This window comes from Panthera tigris, chromosome E3, assembly GCF_018350195.1.
Source record: "Panthera tigris isolate Pti1 chromosome E3, P.tigris_Pti1_mat1.1, whole genome shotgun sequence".
NCBI classification, from domain to species: Eukaryota; Metazoa; Chordata; class Mammalia; order Carnivora; family Felidae; genus Panthera; species Panthera tigris.
The window spans coordinates 38,258,577-38,273,575 of NC_056675.1; the positions used below are offsets into that span (position 1 = coordinate 38,258,577).

The 14,999-nt window shown below is 57.2% G+C and overlaps 1 protein-coding gene across 4 annotated transcripts in view; it reads left to right on the forward strand.

The window, feature by feature from the left end:
* LOC102968704 (CREB binding protein) overlaps positions 1–13,523 on the forward strand; it is a 125,353-nt gene extending 111,830 nt beyond the window's left edge. For all 4 annotated transcript variants that reach the window (XM_042971433.1, XM_042971431.1, XM_042971432.1 and 1 more), the window contains 8 exons: positions 2,270–2,420; positions 2,892–3,038; positions 3,737–3,850; positions 4,854–5,019; positions 5,534–5,701; positions 8,760–8,921; positions 9,156–9,437; positions 11,154–13,523. In XM_042971433.1, the coding sequence (XP_042827367.1) occupies positions 2,270–2,420; positions 2,892–3,038; positions 3,737–3,850; positions 4,854–5,019; positions 5,534–5,701; positions 8,760–8,921; positions 9,156–9,437; positions 11,154–13,313 (3,350 nt within the window). In that variant the 3' untranslated portion in view covers positions 13,314–13,523. The remainder of the gene's footprint in view (positions 1–2,269; positions 2,421–2,891; positions 3,039–3,736; positions 3,851–4,853; positions 5,020–5,533; positions 5,702–8,759; positions 8,922–9,155; positions 9,438–11,153) is intronic.
* The last annotated feature ends 1,476 nt before the right edge of the window (positions 13,524–14,999 follow it).

Sequence of the window (14,999 nt, forward strand, 5' to 3'; positions counted from 1 at the left end):
AGGCTTCCGCGTGTGCAGTTGTGCCAGCCCTGTACTGCCGTCGAGTCAGCGACTGTCCCCCGGGCCCCTCCCTGCCTGGGACTGCGCACACAGCCCAGCCAGGTAGAGGGAGAAAGGACCACTGGAGACGCCCCCGAGCCAGAGCCCCTGTGCTGGGTTGTGAGAGGCCTCCCTGGAGATGGGACGACCCTGACGTCAGAAAGCAGACGCCAAAGGATTTGAGCCCGTAAAGGGACAGAAAAGTCCCCGTCACGTGGTTTGGGTGAAAATGCACATTGAAAGCCTGGGGGAAAGGGAAACTACAACCCAGGACATTGGTTTCTAGACTCTGCATTGACAGTGTTACCTCTGTATCCCCCAAAGTTGTCTGCACGTATGTGTGACGACGTGTGTGCGGCAGGCCCCGCGGCATAAGGCGGGCCCCCGGGAAGGGAAAACGAGCGGGAAACTGGGAAGCATAGCGGAACGAGGCAGAACTGTGCATGACACACAGGGAGGGCGTGGCGCTCCCCGAAATCGTTCCTGCGGGGACCGCCTCTGCATGAGCAGCCCCTCTTCTGCCCAGGGGACCCCTGTGTTCACTGGGGCCCTTCAGAGAGCGCCTCTCCGTCTTCCCGGCGCTCGTTTATTACAAGGTGGTCCTGTGTTGTCTCATTTGAAACTTTTTTTTTAGTACAGGTCATTCAGGTGATTTGAAGGAAAAAGTAAAGACCTAACTTTGAAGGTTTATTCTTCCGTTTGCTATTTGAAAATCATAGTGTGAGGTCCTGTTGTCACAAGGGAAGGGCAGACGCTGGACCGTGGCAGGTGGCCCTTCGTAGCTGTGTCCTGCCTTTTAGGATTGGAAAGCACCTTGTAAGGGGACAGGCCGTGCTCAGTAGCAGCACAGGGGCATAAACACGAGAGTCCGCGCCCCCCCCCCCCCCCCCCCCCCCCCCCCCCCCCCCGCCACTCACAGAGTAATGAGGCAGCTGTGCACGCCGTGTGTCTTCGCCAGAGTGTGGGATAGATCATAAATCCGCTCTCCCCTCATTGGTGGAACTTGTCAAGTTCTTCGTTTTCTGTGGGGTTTTTATTTTCTGGTCATGGTAGTTTTTTCATTTTAAATCACTTTTATGGAGGTACAACTTACATACAAGAAAAACTCCACCATTGCTGTGTTTATTGCACAAAAATGGAATTTAGAAAGTCCATCTAAATTTTCCAGATACTTCTTAACCTCCCTTAGTAAGGAATCTTATAAAATCCCAGATAGCTTTTTATTTTTTTTTTTTTTTTAATTTTTTTTTTTTTTCAACATTTTTTATTTATTTTTGGGACAGAGAGAGACAGAGCATGAACGGGGGAGGGGCAGAGAGAGAGGGAGACACAGAATCGGAAACAGGCTCCAGGCTCCGAGCCATCAGCCCAGAGCCTGACGCGGGGCTCGAACTCACGGACCGCGAGATCGTGACCTGGCTGAAGTCGGACGCTCAACCGACTGCGCCACCCAGGCGCCCCCCAGATAGCTTTTTAAAAATATTTCTTATTATGTAGTAAGTATTTTAAAAATCAATGAATATAAAGAAGAAAATTACCAGCGTTAACCTTCTGTAGCTTTTTCTTCTAGTCTTTTCCCCTTGTGCAAAGAGTTTTTCTGCTGTGCCCAGTGTTCCTGTCACAGTGGCCATGCCTGGGGCGTCCCCGGGAGAGAGAGGGTGTGGAGGGGGTCTAGGGCTGATGTAGGTAGTGATGCTCTGTGGGCTCCCATCTGGTACGCGTTCCAAAGGCTGTATGAGGCTGCATGCGGGACTCCCTCGAGCTGGGCAGGAAGGGGAGAGGTATGCCCTGCCCTTCAGGGAAGGCAGAGTTCGTGCAGAGTGTGGATTCTGGCCATGGGCAGACATGTGGGGGCACTCTCACCAGGGCCTGGGCACGGGAGGCAGGAGGTGGGCTCAGTGGGGCCCCTGTGTGTGCTCCCTCTGCTTTGCCCCACAGCCTTTAGTCTGCCTTTGTGGCTCTTCCGCCCTAGTGTCTAGAAAAAGATGGAAATATGTGGGCATTTAAATGATAGCACTTGTCAGTGTGCGGAGTGCCTGAGGTCCCAAGTCCACCTTTCCCTTATGAAATGCTTACCACATAGGACAAGCTAGTTCCCTTCTGGATTTGGAAAACGTTAATCCATAGAGTATCAGACTGCACTGAAAGAGAAAGGTGGGTTCTCTGGCTTCAGCCACCTTCTCCACAGCTCATGCGAAGCCCCCTCATCTGCTTGCTCTGGACTTTGCAGGACTACAGACCACGCGATTGGGCAACCACTTGGAAGACCGAGTCAACAAGTTTTTGCGGCGACAGAATCATCCCGAAGCCGGGGAGGTCTTTGTCCGGGTGGTGGCCAGCTCAGACAAGACTGTGGAGGTCAAGCCTGGGATGAAGTCACGGTTTGTGTGCACATGTTGTGCTGTTTTCTGAAGTGTTGTTTGAGGGGTCACCGTACCTGGTTAACAAAAGCCCTGCTTTCTGGCAAGGTTTCAGGGCCTGGCTGGCTCAGTCTGAAGACCACGCAGTTCTTAATCTCGGGCTTGTGATTTAGAGCCCCACATTGGGTGAAGAGATTACTAAAAGATTAAACTGGGAGTTTGTAGAATTTAAAGGTTTTTCAGCATATAATGTACAGTGAGCCCTTCTCTCTGTATTCCGCATTCATTAGCGGACGTAAAATTTCTGACTGAGACTGTCACAGAGAATAGGGTCACAGCTCGTCTGCCTGGGCTGAGCACTGGGGCCAGCAGTCAGAGGAGGTGACCAGGCCTCCTGCTCCTGTGCATGGAGCGGACTCAGGGCCGAGGGTCTTGTTTGTAAAGCATCCGGGAAGTGATGACACATGCAAATCTCAGGCTCTTTTATTCCAGGTTTGTGGATTCCGGGGAAATGTCTGAATCTTTCCCGTATCGAACCAAAGCACTCTTTGCTTTTGAGGAAATTGACGGAGTGGATGTGTGCTTCTTTGGGATGCACGTGCAAGAGTACGGCTCCGATTGCCCCCCTCCAAACACAAGGTAGTCATCGTCGTCGTCGTCCTCCTCCTCCTCCTCCTCCTCCTCCTCCTCCTCCTCCTCCTCCTCCTCTTCCTCTCGGGTGCGCGTTAATGGGCCCGTGCGGCTCAGCAGACCAGGCCCCCAAATATTGTAGAGAAGCCATGTGCTTCAGAACTGGCTTTAAATCAAATAAGCCACACTTAACTGACCAAGCTGGTTAGTGTAGTTTAACCCTAAGCCAATGAGAAGTGAAGGGTTTTGATGACGGATGAGAGCCTGTTCTATGTTGTGAGTACTCACGAGTTCCGGTCCTGGTCTTGCCATTGTCCCTGTCTTACCTGGGGCAGGTGAGCCCACAGAGAAGGGGTGGGGATTCCTCCACGGGTCCCCGCCTTGTAACCTCTATCCAGAGTTCTTTCACGCTCAGTCAGGAGTCCAGTTGACAGGGACTTGGAGGTGGCGTTTCTTAGTTTGCCCCTGCCTCTCCCTGGCGGTCCTGGTGGGCAACCTGCTGCTTCTCGGCTCAGCGATGAGTGAGATCGTTCATTGGCAGTGGCGGTTGGTAATGGGAGTTTTCTTACATCTTGTCTGTGGCCAGTGTAACTGCTACAAAACAGAATTTGTCTCTGGAGCTTTTTGGATGTTGGTGTTTGCTTTCAAGTTTGGGGTGTATCCTGAACTCTGAATTAATTTCTTCCCGCTTGCCCTCCCCACCCTAGGCGTGTATACATTTCTTATCTGGACAGTATTCATTTCTTCCGGCCCCGGTGCCTCCGGACCGCTGTTTACCATGAGATCCTTATTGGATATTTAGAATACGTGAAGAAATTGGGGTGAGTTTACTCCACTTTATTCAGAACTAATAAAAAATCCAGCTTTAATTTTTACTGTGTATTTTACGAAATAACATGAGTATTTTTTTTCCTAAGTCATACGTATTTTTCTTTTAACGTCCTTAGATCAATGGTCTCCCAAGGCCCCCTTCCCTTGGGGCCATGCAGATCTGCCTTCTGTGCCCTGCTCTTTTTTCTAATTTTCTTAATTTTATTGAGGCATATTTTATGTATCACAAAGGCTGCCTATTTTAGGCGTACACTTCCGTGATTTTTAGGTATGTCACCGAGCGGTGTGGCTGTGGCCATAAGTCAGTTTCTGAGCATTGTCCTCCCCACAGTAGGATCCCTGCCCCCGTTTACTGTTAACCCTGTTCCACCCCTGCGCCCAGCGACCCCTCGTCTGCTTTCTGTCTCTCTATGTTTGCCTTTCTGGACATCTCTGTTTCTCTGTTCTAGACCTGTCACTTTCTTTTGCAAAATTTGAAAAAGTTAGAGGTATTTGATTGATAGGTCCCTAACCAAATGACCAATTTATTCTGACTTTCGCCCCTGAGAGAGAAACACCCAGCCTCTCCGGTGCATAGGAAGTAGTGGTTAGGAAAGGCAGTGCGTTCCTGGGTGTAAGTCCTCCCACACACCCGAGAGCCGTGTCTCCCGGGGCCCTGTCCCGTGCTGACCGTGTGCCCTTGGAGCCTCGGCCCCCGCCCGCCACGCACACCTGAGAGGGAACATCTTAGAGCCGATTTCCAGGCGTGCCCTCGTGTGCTGCAGATCAGCCTTGCCCGGCCGCACACTCCTCCCCCAGCGCACTGGGCCTGCACTGCAGCTTTTCTGAGCCTGTTACATTTTACCACAAGCGTTGTGGTAATTTCTTTGTTTTTTCTTTTTGTCTAGTTATTTCTCTCCTTGCTTTGGTCCCTGCTTCTCACCTGTTACTCCTTGGAGGCAGGGAGGCTTTCAGTCACCACTTTGATCTGAATTGTGTCTCTGTGTCCCGTAGGTACGTAACAGGACACATCTGGGCCTGCCCCCCGAGTGAAGGAGATGACTATATCTTCCATTGCCACCCCCCTGATCAGAAAATCCCCAAACCAAAGCGCCTGCAGGAGTGGTACAAGAAGATGCTGGACAAGGCATTTGCAGAACGGATCATTCACGACTACAAGGTACCCGGTGCTGAAACAGGGCGTGGCGGTGGGATGGCGTGTCTTCCTCTGGCGCTCACGCACGTTAGAACTGTGTTCACCTACGAGGAGTAGGAAGGAGAAAGTAAGAGCATCGGGGCGCCTGGGTGGCTCAGTCAGCCGAGCGTCCGAATCTTGATTTCCAGTCAGGTCATGGTCGCAGGGTCGCGAGATGAAGCCCTTTGTTGGCCTCCAAGCTGAGCGTGGAGCCTACTTGGGATTCTCTCTGTCCGTCTGTCCCTGCCCCCTGCTTGTGTTCTCTTTCTCTCAAAAAAAGAAGAGCGTAGACAAAAGACACAGAAGCCTTTATTTGCAGTCCACCGGGAGCTTTAGCTGGTGTTCTGAAAGCCGCGGTGCCTGTTGAAATCTGATCTCAGCTGTTCGTGTGTCACGACACACAGCCCCGTCCTCTCCCGGTGGCGTGGCCCCCTGCACCTGCTCCCGGGAGCGTCAGTCAGTTCCCTCTTCTCACGGACGTGCTTCCTTCACTTTCCAGGACATTTTCAAACAGGCGACCGAAGACAGGCTCACCAGTGCCAAGGAGCTGCCCTATTTTGAGGGTGACTTCTGGCCCAATGTGCTGGAGGAGAGCATCAAGGAGTTGGAGCAAGAAGAAGAAGAGAGGAAGAAGGAGGAGAGCAGTGCAGCCAGTGAGACCACGGAGGTAAAGAGACCCCGCGGGCCCAGCTGCACGCTGAAGGCCGCGTGGATTCGTGCCGTCGGGCCCACGGGCCGTGGCCTTCTTCGTGCTGATGTTTTCGTGTGTGCCCCCTCCCCTTCTCACCAGCCACCGCAGGTCAGGACTGGAGCCCGGGGGGCACAGCCCACACTACGTGCGGGGTGAGCTGAGACATGGGTGCTGGGGACGCATCACATAGGAGAAGGCACACGGGAGATGCTTGCTCTGGCATCTCTGAGCGGGGCGGGCGGACAGAGCCGGGCGGATGGACCTGCCCTGAGAACGAGACCCTCGGTTGGTGGGCCTCTTTCTTCCGCTTTGTTACGTGACAGCCCTCCACCTTGGCGCTGCCTTCGTGCACGGGCTCCGTGCTTGGCAGTGCGGTGGTGACTCGAGAAGACTCCATCCCTGCCCTCGGATGGGGGGGGGGGGGGGGGCGGGGGGCGTGTCCTAGTAGGAAGAACAAGTGAGGGAGGGGTGCGCCGGGACAGCAGCAGGAGCAGGAAGGAAGGGAGCGCCGCCACCGGGCTGGTGCAGGTGTTCCCGCGGGGTCTGTCTGGAGCGGTGGCCGAGGCCGAGCTGCTGGGAAGAAGCCCAGGCGGCCCCAGGTAAGGAGCTGCCGGCCACAGGAGGAGGCGTGTGAGGGCTGGAGTTGGAAGCAAGCGTGTTGCGTTCGGGGTGTTGCGTTCGGGATGCGTGAGGAGAGGCCGGAGTTCCGATTTGGTTCGTGACTGTAGAGGCAGTGAGGAGCTAATGGGGTGTTTGGGGAGGAGCAGCGGCTCTCTGGCCCGTGAGGAGCGTCCCGGCTCTGGGCCCTGCTGTGTCCGGGGCCTGAGCCGCTGCGTCAGCGCCTCTGCACGAGGGAGGGGGCGAGGGGGGAGAGCACGTTGGGGGAAGAAGTCAGGAATTGGCTTTGTACTGAGACGCCTGTGAACGCCCGCGAGGAGCGAGGGGCTGTGCCCTCAGCTGGGGTCTGTGGCGCAGGTGCACGGTGGCCCGACTTCCTTTCGTTGGGGTCCCCCTGGAGGCGGGATCTGTCATCTGTCCTCTGATGACCACGCTGCCCCGCCAGGGTCTCTGGGGGGATAGCAGGAGATCCTGTTGGCGGGCAGACCTTTGAAGGATGTGCCACATGTTAGTGGAAACTTGGGAGTTCCGGCAAGACAGAGAGCAGAGCCGAGCTGTGAGCCTGAGGTGGCTCTTCTGTCTCCGCCACTGCCCTGCATCTCGGAGAGGAGGTGGCCTGAGTCAGAACACGAGTCCAGGGTTCAGGGAGCAGGGAGGAAGGTGGACCAGCCACAAGCACAGCTTCTGCTTCTGAAGAGAGGGGCTCCTTGAGGGGGACACAGGCCCCGGCTGTGTGTCCTGTCCGAGGAGAGCATGCCCGCCTCTGGCCTGGTGGCGGTTCCCAGCAAGGGACTTGCCCGTGCTGGAGAGAGTCCGTGTTCTCTGCGTCCAGTTCTCGGAAGCGGCAGGCGGGTCCTGCCCTGGGGACACCTCACCCTCACAGTAGGCGTTGGCTCCCGTTCCGGACGGCGCTCGGCCATGGGGCTGCTCTGGGGCGAAATGGGGAGATGCTTGCAGCAGTGGGGAAGAGACGGTGCGGCGTCACACGTGGGGACCCCCCCACCGCATATGTGCGTAGGCACAACTCCAAGAAGAAAATCCAAAATTTTGTTGCTCTCTGTAGCAAAAAAAACAAAACAAAACTTTTTATTTTTTAAATTATTTAGCCATATTTTCTGAACTTTGTGCGGTGAATCTATTTAAGTTCTTAAAAGTAAGTTTATTTTGAGAGAGAGTGTGAGAGCACATGCATGCGAGTAGGGGAGGGGCAGAGAGGGAGAGAGTCAATCCCAAACAGGCTCCATGCTATCCTTTGCGATCATGACCTCAGCTGAAGTCAAGAGCTGGACACTTAACCGACTGAGCCACCCAGGTGCCCCTAAAAGTCAGCTTAATGTTTAGAACAGTTTGAAGGCTTACAGAAAACTCGAGCAGGTATCCGGGGTCCCCCACACTCCACCAGTCTGTCCTGCCATCTTGCACTCCCATCCCACATGTGTGATGGTGGCTGAACCAGCGTTGATGCGACTTTGTTAACCACAGTCCATGCTCAGTCAGCGCTCTCACTTTCCACCAACATCCTCCCCTGGCCCGGCCAACATGCCATGAGGGGTCTGCACTCCCAGGGCAGCTTGGTACTCTCAGACTTGCCTGGGGGCTTCCTCAGTGACCCCCTCTCAGGCACCCGGGGTGTCTGTCTCCTGCTCCATCTCTGTCTCTCTCCCTCTCCTCCCTCTTGTTGAGAGTGAAGTTCTTTGGACCAGACCCGGCAAACGTCTCCACCCTGGTGCCTGAGCCATTTCCAGAGTAGGGGCGCTTTAACTGACGAGCGGGACCCCCTTGGACTTCAGCCAGGCGGGGCGCTCCTGGTGGGTTTCAGGCCCTCTCGGGGCCAGGGAGACGTCCTACCTCGGGCAGCCTTGCCAGGGACGTTGAAGTGGAGGGGCTGTTTTGGAGCCCCAGCTCCTACCCATGCAGTGGCTTCTCTTGGCACTTCACCCCTGTCTCGTGCACTATGGATGTTTGGGACCTTTTGCAAGGCAGAGAATCTGCTAGAGTGTGCAGGACGTGGCGTGGAGTGGTGGGGTCCAGTGGCATCGTGTGAAGCCGTGAAAAATAACGGTCCCCCTCAGTTGTTAGGGTCCGAACCAGCGTCCTGGGCACGTTTTCCCTCGAGAAAAGACCTGCTGTGGCCAGCACGGCATGGCTTTTATGTCTGTGTGTCACTGCTGCCCCCCCCTCTCTCCCCCCCTGCCCCCCCCCCCCCCCCGCCCCCCAGGCCCGGCTCCCATACTCTGCCTCCGTGACTCCCTCTGAAGGCAGCAGTGTGTTTCCAGCCGTGTGCGGGCTCCTGCCCTCGGCTGGGCCTCCCGGAAGCCCCCACGGCCTGCGAGCCGGGTGTCCCAGCCCCGGGTGCAGGGTCAGGCATGGGCAAGAGGAGGCTGGGCTTGTCAGACAGCTTTGCCTGTCATTTTAGGGCAGCCAGGGTGACAGCAAGAATGCCAAGAAGAAGAACAACAAGAAAACCAATAAGAATAAAAGCAGCATCAGTCGAGCCAACAAAAAGAAGCCCAGCATGCCCAACGTGTCCAACGACTTGTCCCAGAAGCTCTATGCCACCATGGAGAAGCACAAAGAGGTAGAGACGCACGGGTGGGCTCTTGGGGGGCCCGTGTTGGCGCCCTTCCTGGGCTGCAGGATAGAGGAGGGGGCCCGGGGCTGTCGGGCAGGGCCAGCCCGGAGAAGGTAGAGCTGCCGGTCGCGTGACCCACACGGCGCGCCGCCGGCTCCGGGCGGCCCCAGGGAGCCTGGGTGGTCCTGGGCGCCAGCACGCCTGCCCTCCGCGGGGGGCTCACGCCACTCTCGCCCACAGGTCTTCTTTGTGATTCACCTGCACGCCGGGCCCGTCATCAACACGCTGCCCCCCATCGTCGACCCCGACCCCCTGCTCAGCTGTGACCTCATGGACGGGCGTGACGCCTTCCTCACCCTCGCCAGAGACAAGCACTGGGAGTTCTCGTCCCTGCGCCGGTCCAAGTGGTCCACGCTGTGCATGCTGGTGGAGCTGCACACACAGGGCCAGGACCGGTTTGTCTACACCTGCAACGAGTGCAAGCACCACGTGGAGACGCGCTGGCACTGCACCGTGTGCGAGGTAGGCCCCCGTCCCCGCCCTCTGCGCGTCGGCAGCCTGCACTGAGCTCCTAGATGGTGGCCGTTTCCTGGGGGAGCAGAGTGACCGAACGAAAGAGGCTCATCTGCCTCCTGGTCCTCTGGGGTGCTGTCGGTTACGAGGTGGATGTTTCTGAGCTCACGAATACCAGGGTCCTGGTCAGTGTGGGTCAGGGGCGTGTGGTACACAGCTCCAGGCTCAACAACGGGCATCCAGGATAGGAAGGAAGAAGCCCATCTCCTTTCACGGAGCCTGGTACGGTCCCGGCCCAATCGAGCATTACCGCAAGGCCACAGATGCGTGTCCGGGGTATGCTTGGCCCCCGGCAGGAGCCGGCACGCTTCCCGGGGGAGGTGGTGTTTGTGCTGACTTGTTCGGGACAAGATGATCACGGAGCACTTTCGTCTTACCCCTGGTTTTTCGCTTATGCCGGCCGTGTGTCCGGCACATGCAGGGACCTCGTGCCTGGGCAGGAGCAGGAGAGAGGCGGGCTGTGCTTCCCTTCCGCCAGGATTCCGACTGGTTTCCCCTTTCCATGCCTCCAGTTCTAGGCTTGCTGAGAGGCTGGGATTCCCCTGCCCTAGTGTCGTGCTGGGCCCCTTTGGTTAGGGGTCCTGGACCCCTCCTCCCTTGTCCTGGTGGACCCCGTGATTGCATACACTGGCTCCCCTCTGAGAAGGGGTGTGGGCTGTCGTGGGCCCTTTGTCTCCCCCAACAGATAGTCACAGACTCCATCCCCCCACCCACTCCTTGCATCACCAGTGTCACTGTTCAGAATGGTCCCCAGAGTCACATGCCCATAGGAGCAGCTCTGTGATCTCAGGTTGAGGGGGCACATGGGGCCTCTGTAATGCCTTTGTCTAGCTTTCTTTGGTTCTTTGTCACTTCCCGCTGTTGGGATCTTCGTGTCCTTTCTCAAAAAGGATCGGATCTGGGGCTCCTGGGTGGCTCAGTCGGTTGAGTATCCGACTCTTGATTTCAGTTCAGGTCACGATCCCAGGGTTGTGGGATCGAGCCCCACATCGGGCTCTGTGCTGAGCATGGAGCCTGCTTGGGATTCTCTCTTTTCCTCTCTCTGTCTCTGTGGCATGTGCGTGCACGCTTTTGCGCTCTCTCGCTCTCTCTCCTCTCTCGCGCTCTTGCGCTCTCTCTCTCTCTCTCTCTCTCTCTCTCTCTCTCTCTCAAAATAAATAAGTGAATAAATATGAAAACACAAACCAAAGGATTGGTTTTGGTCACAGGGCTTCCTTCTCTAGACTTGGCTTTGGGTTGCCCCCGTCTCCAGGTGCAACTTATAAGACCTCTGAGCGTACGCATTTTGTCACTGTGGTCTGAGCCCCGGGCCTGTCTTCTGGCGAAGGCCTCTCTGTCCCCCAGACCCTTCTGGGCTGCCCTGCAGAGCTCTGGGGACACACCGGGGTGCCCAGTAGCGACCCCAGAGGGTGAGGGCCGGTCTCTAGAAACCCAGATCGGTGGCACTTCGGTGAGCTTGGGAGGAACTGTCAGTCTTCCCCGGCCAGGTACGGGAGCAGGACATGGCGGGTCTGCGCAGCGTTCCTCAGGGGCAGAGGGAGGCAAGAGAGGGGCCGGGGTGAGACTGCGGGGCCGGGTGAGGGGCCGGGGCTGGGCGTGTCGGGGGGCCGCCGGGCCGTGCCGGCTTCGCGCTGACCCCCGCCCGCGCCCCCTCCCTGTCCGCAGGACTACGACCTGTGCATCAACTGCTACAACACGAAGAGCCACGCCCACAAGATGGTGAAGTGGGGGCTGGGCCTGGACGACGAGGGCAGCAGCCAGGGCGAGCCGCAGTCCAAGAGCCCCCAGGAGTCGCGGCGCCTGAGCATCCAGCGCTGCATCCAGTCCCTGGTGCACGCCTGCCAGTGCCGCAACGCCAACTGCTCGCTGCCGTCCTGCCAGAAGATGAAGCGGGTGGTGCAGCACACCAAGGGCTGCAAGCGCAAGACCAACGGGGGCTGCCCGGTGTGCAAGCAGCTCATCGCCCTCTGCTGCTACCACGCCAAACACTGCCAGGAGAACAAATGCCCGGTGCCCTTCTGCCTCAACATCAAACACAAGCTCCGCCAGCAGCAGATCCAGCACCGCCTGCAGCAGGCTCAGCTCATGCGCCGGCGGATGGCCACCATGAACACCCGCAACGTGCCTCAGCAGAGTCTGCCTTCCCCTACCTCAGCACCGCCCGGGACCCCCACGCAGCAGCCCAGCACGCCCCAGACGCCGCAGCCACCCGCCCAGCCCCAGCCCTCGCCCGTGAGCATGTCACCGGCCGGCTTCCCCGGCGTGGCCCGGACTCAGCCCCCCACCACGGTGTCTGCCGGGAAGCCCGCCAACCAGGTGCCGGCCCCGCCGCCCCCCGCCCAGCCCCCGCCGGCCGCGGTGGAAGCGGCCCGGCAGATCGAGCGCGAGGCGCAGCAGCAGCAGCACCTGTACCGCGTGAACATCAACAACGGCGTGCCCCCGGGGCGCACGGGCATGGTGACCCCGGTGGGCCAGATGGCCCCCGCGGGCCTGAACGTGCCCCGGCCCGGCCCGGTCAGCGGGCCCGTCGTGCCCAACCTGCCGCCCGGGCAGTGGCAGCAGGCGCCTCTCCCCCAGCAGCAGCCGATGCCGGGCATGCCCAGGCCCGTGATGTCCATGCAGGCCCAGCCGGCCGTGGCAGGGCCTCGGATGCCCAGCGTGCAGCCGCCCCGGAGCATCTCGCCCGGCGCCCTGCAGGACCTGTTGCGGACCCTGAAGTCGCCCAGCTCCCCGCAGCAGCAGCAGCAGGTGCTCAACATCCTCAAGTCAAACCCTCAGCTGATGGCGGCCTTCATCAAGCAGCGCACGGCCAAGTACGTGGCCAGTCAGCCCGGCCTGCAGCCCCAGCCCGGCCTCCAGCCCCAGCCCGGCCTCCAGGCCCAGCCCGGCCTGCACCAGCAGCCCGGCCTGCAGAACCTGAACGCCATGCAAGCCGGCGGGCCCCGGCCCGGCGTGCCCCCGCAGCAGCAGGCGATGGGAGGCCTGAACCCCCAGGGCCAGGCCCTGAACATCATGAACCCGGGGCACAACCCCAGCATGGCGAGCATGAACCCGCAGTACAGAGAGATGCTGCGCCGGCAGCTGCTGCAGCAGCAGCAGCAGCAGCAGCAGCAGCCGCCGCCGCCGCCGCCGCCGCCGCCGCCACAGGGTGGCGCGGGCATGGCCGGGGGCATGGCCGGGCACGGCCAGTTCCAGCAGCCCCAGGGACCCGGAGGCTACCCGCCGGCCATGCAGCAGCAGCGGATGCAGCAGCACCTCCCCATCCAGGGCAGCTCCATGGGCCAGATGGCGGCTCAGATGGGACAGCTCGGCCAGATGGGGCAGCCCGGGCTGGGCGCGGACGGCACCCCCAACATCCAGCAGGCCCTGCAGCAGCGGATTCTGCAGCAGCAGCAGATGAAGCAGCAGATCGGGTCCCCGGGCCAGCCGAACCCCATGAGCCCCCAGCAGCACATGCTCTCAGGACAGCCCCAGGCCTCGCACCTCCCCGGCCAGCAGATGGCCACGTCCCTCAGTAGCCAGGTGCGGTCCCCGGCCCCTGTCCAGTCTCCGCGGCCCCAGTCCCAGCCTCCACATTCCAGCCCGTCGCCACGGATCCAGCCCCAGCCTTCGCCGCACCACGTCTCGCCCCAGACCGGTTCCCCCCACCCAGGACTCGCGGTCACCATGGCCAGCTCCATAGATCAGGGACACTTGGGGAACCCCGAACAGAGTGCAATGCTCCCCCAGCTGAACACCCCCAACAGGAGTGCGTTGTCCAGTGAGCTGTCCCTGGTCGGCGACACCACAGGAGACACCCTAGAAAAGTTTGTGGAGGGTTTGTAGCATTGCGAGAGCATCGCTTTTTTTGTTTCCCCTTTCATGTTCTTGGACCTTTTGTACTGAAATCCAGGCATCTGGGCTCTTTTTATCCCTAGATGGAACTGCTACTTCCGAGCCATGGAAGGGTAGATTGCTGTTTAAAGAAACAATACAAAGAATATATTTTTTTGTTAAAAACCAGTTGATTTAAATATCTGGTCTCTCTCTCTCTCTCTCTCTCTCTCTCTCTCTCTTTCTCTCTCTCTCTCTCTCTCTTTTTGTTTTTTGTTTTCTGTTTTTGTTTTTTTGTTTTGGGGGGAGGGGGGTTTTGTTTGGATTCTTTTTGTCGTCATTGCTGGTGACTCATGCCTTTTTTTAACGGGAAAAACAAGTTCATTATATTCATATTTTTTATTTGTATTTTCAAGACTTTAAACATTTATGTTTAAAAGTGAGAAGAAAAATAATATTCAGAAACTGATTCTTGAAATAATGCAAGCTTATAATGTATCCCGATAACTTTCTGACGTTGCGGGAAGATTTTTTCTATAGTGAACTCTGTGGGCGTTCTCCAAGTATTACCCCTGGACGGTAGGAGTCGGCTCCTGCGCGCACACACGTACACACCCACACACACCTATCTATACATACTGGCTTACGCCAAACTCTTGTCTTGCAGATGTAGAAATTGTTGCTTTGTTTCTCTGATAAAACTGGTTTTAGACAAAAAATAGAGATGATCACTCTCTTAGACCATGCTAATGTTAATAGAGAAGAAGCATTCTTTTCTTTCTTCTATGTGAAACTTGAAATGAGGAAAAGCAATTCTAGTGTAAATCATGCAAGCGCTATAATTACTATAAATAAGAAAATTCAAGAAGATTCAATCACTGTATAGAATGGTAAAGTACCAACTCATTTCTTATATCATATTGTTAAATAAACTGTGTGCAACAGACAAAAAGGGTGGTCCTTCTTGAATTCATGTACATGGTATTAACACTTAGTGTTCGGGGTTTTGTTATGAAAATGCTGTTTTCAACATTGTATTTGGACTATGCATGTGTTTTCCCCCCCATTGTATATAAAGTACCGCTTAAAATTGATATAAATTACTGAAGTTTTTAACATGTATTCTGTTCTTTAAGATCCCTGTAAGAATGTTTAAGGTTTTTATTTATTTATATATATTTTTGGAGTCTGTTCTTTGTAAGACACGATTCTGGTGGATTGCTCATGGCGGAGAGGTGGGGATCACGGGCCCGGGGGGCCGTGCGGGTGGCAGCCAGGCCCAGCCGAGCCCGCGGCTTCTCTCTGCAGGGACCGAGGAGGCAAAGCTCGGGGATGGCCTCATGTACTCAGTGCCCCACGGGGAACGTCACCCACGGTTAGGGGTGCAGATGGGTCTGAACAACACTTTGCCTCCTGTCCTCTTCCCGGAACACTCGAGAAAACCCAGAGCAGGGACGGTTCCTGTTGTTGGCAACAGCACCCCCTTCCCCTTCCTGTATGCAAACCCCAGAGTTGACGTGACTGGAGGTGGTACCTGCTTCTCTCCGGGATCCCCAGATCCTGTGCTCCGCAGAGGGAGGATGCCGCACGCTGGGGGGGTCCTGCCCCGGCCCGGGCTGGGCTGGGCGGAGAAGAGCTGTGGCCTTCCTCCTCCACCCTCTAGAGACAGGGAGGTGCCCCCGCCCTGAGGCCACGGAG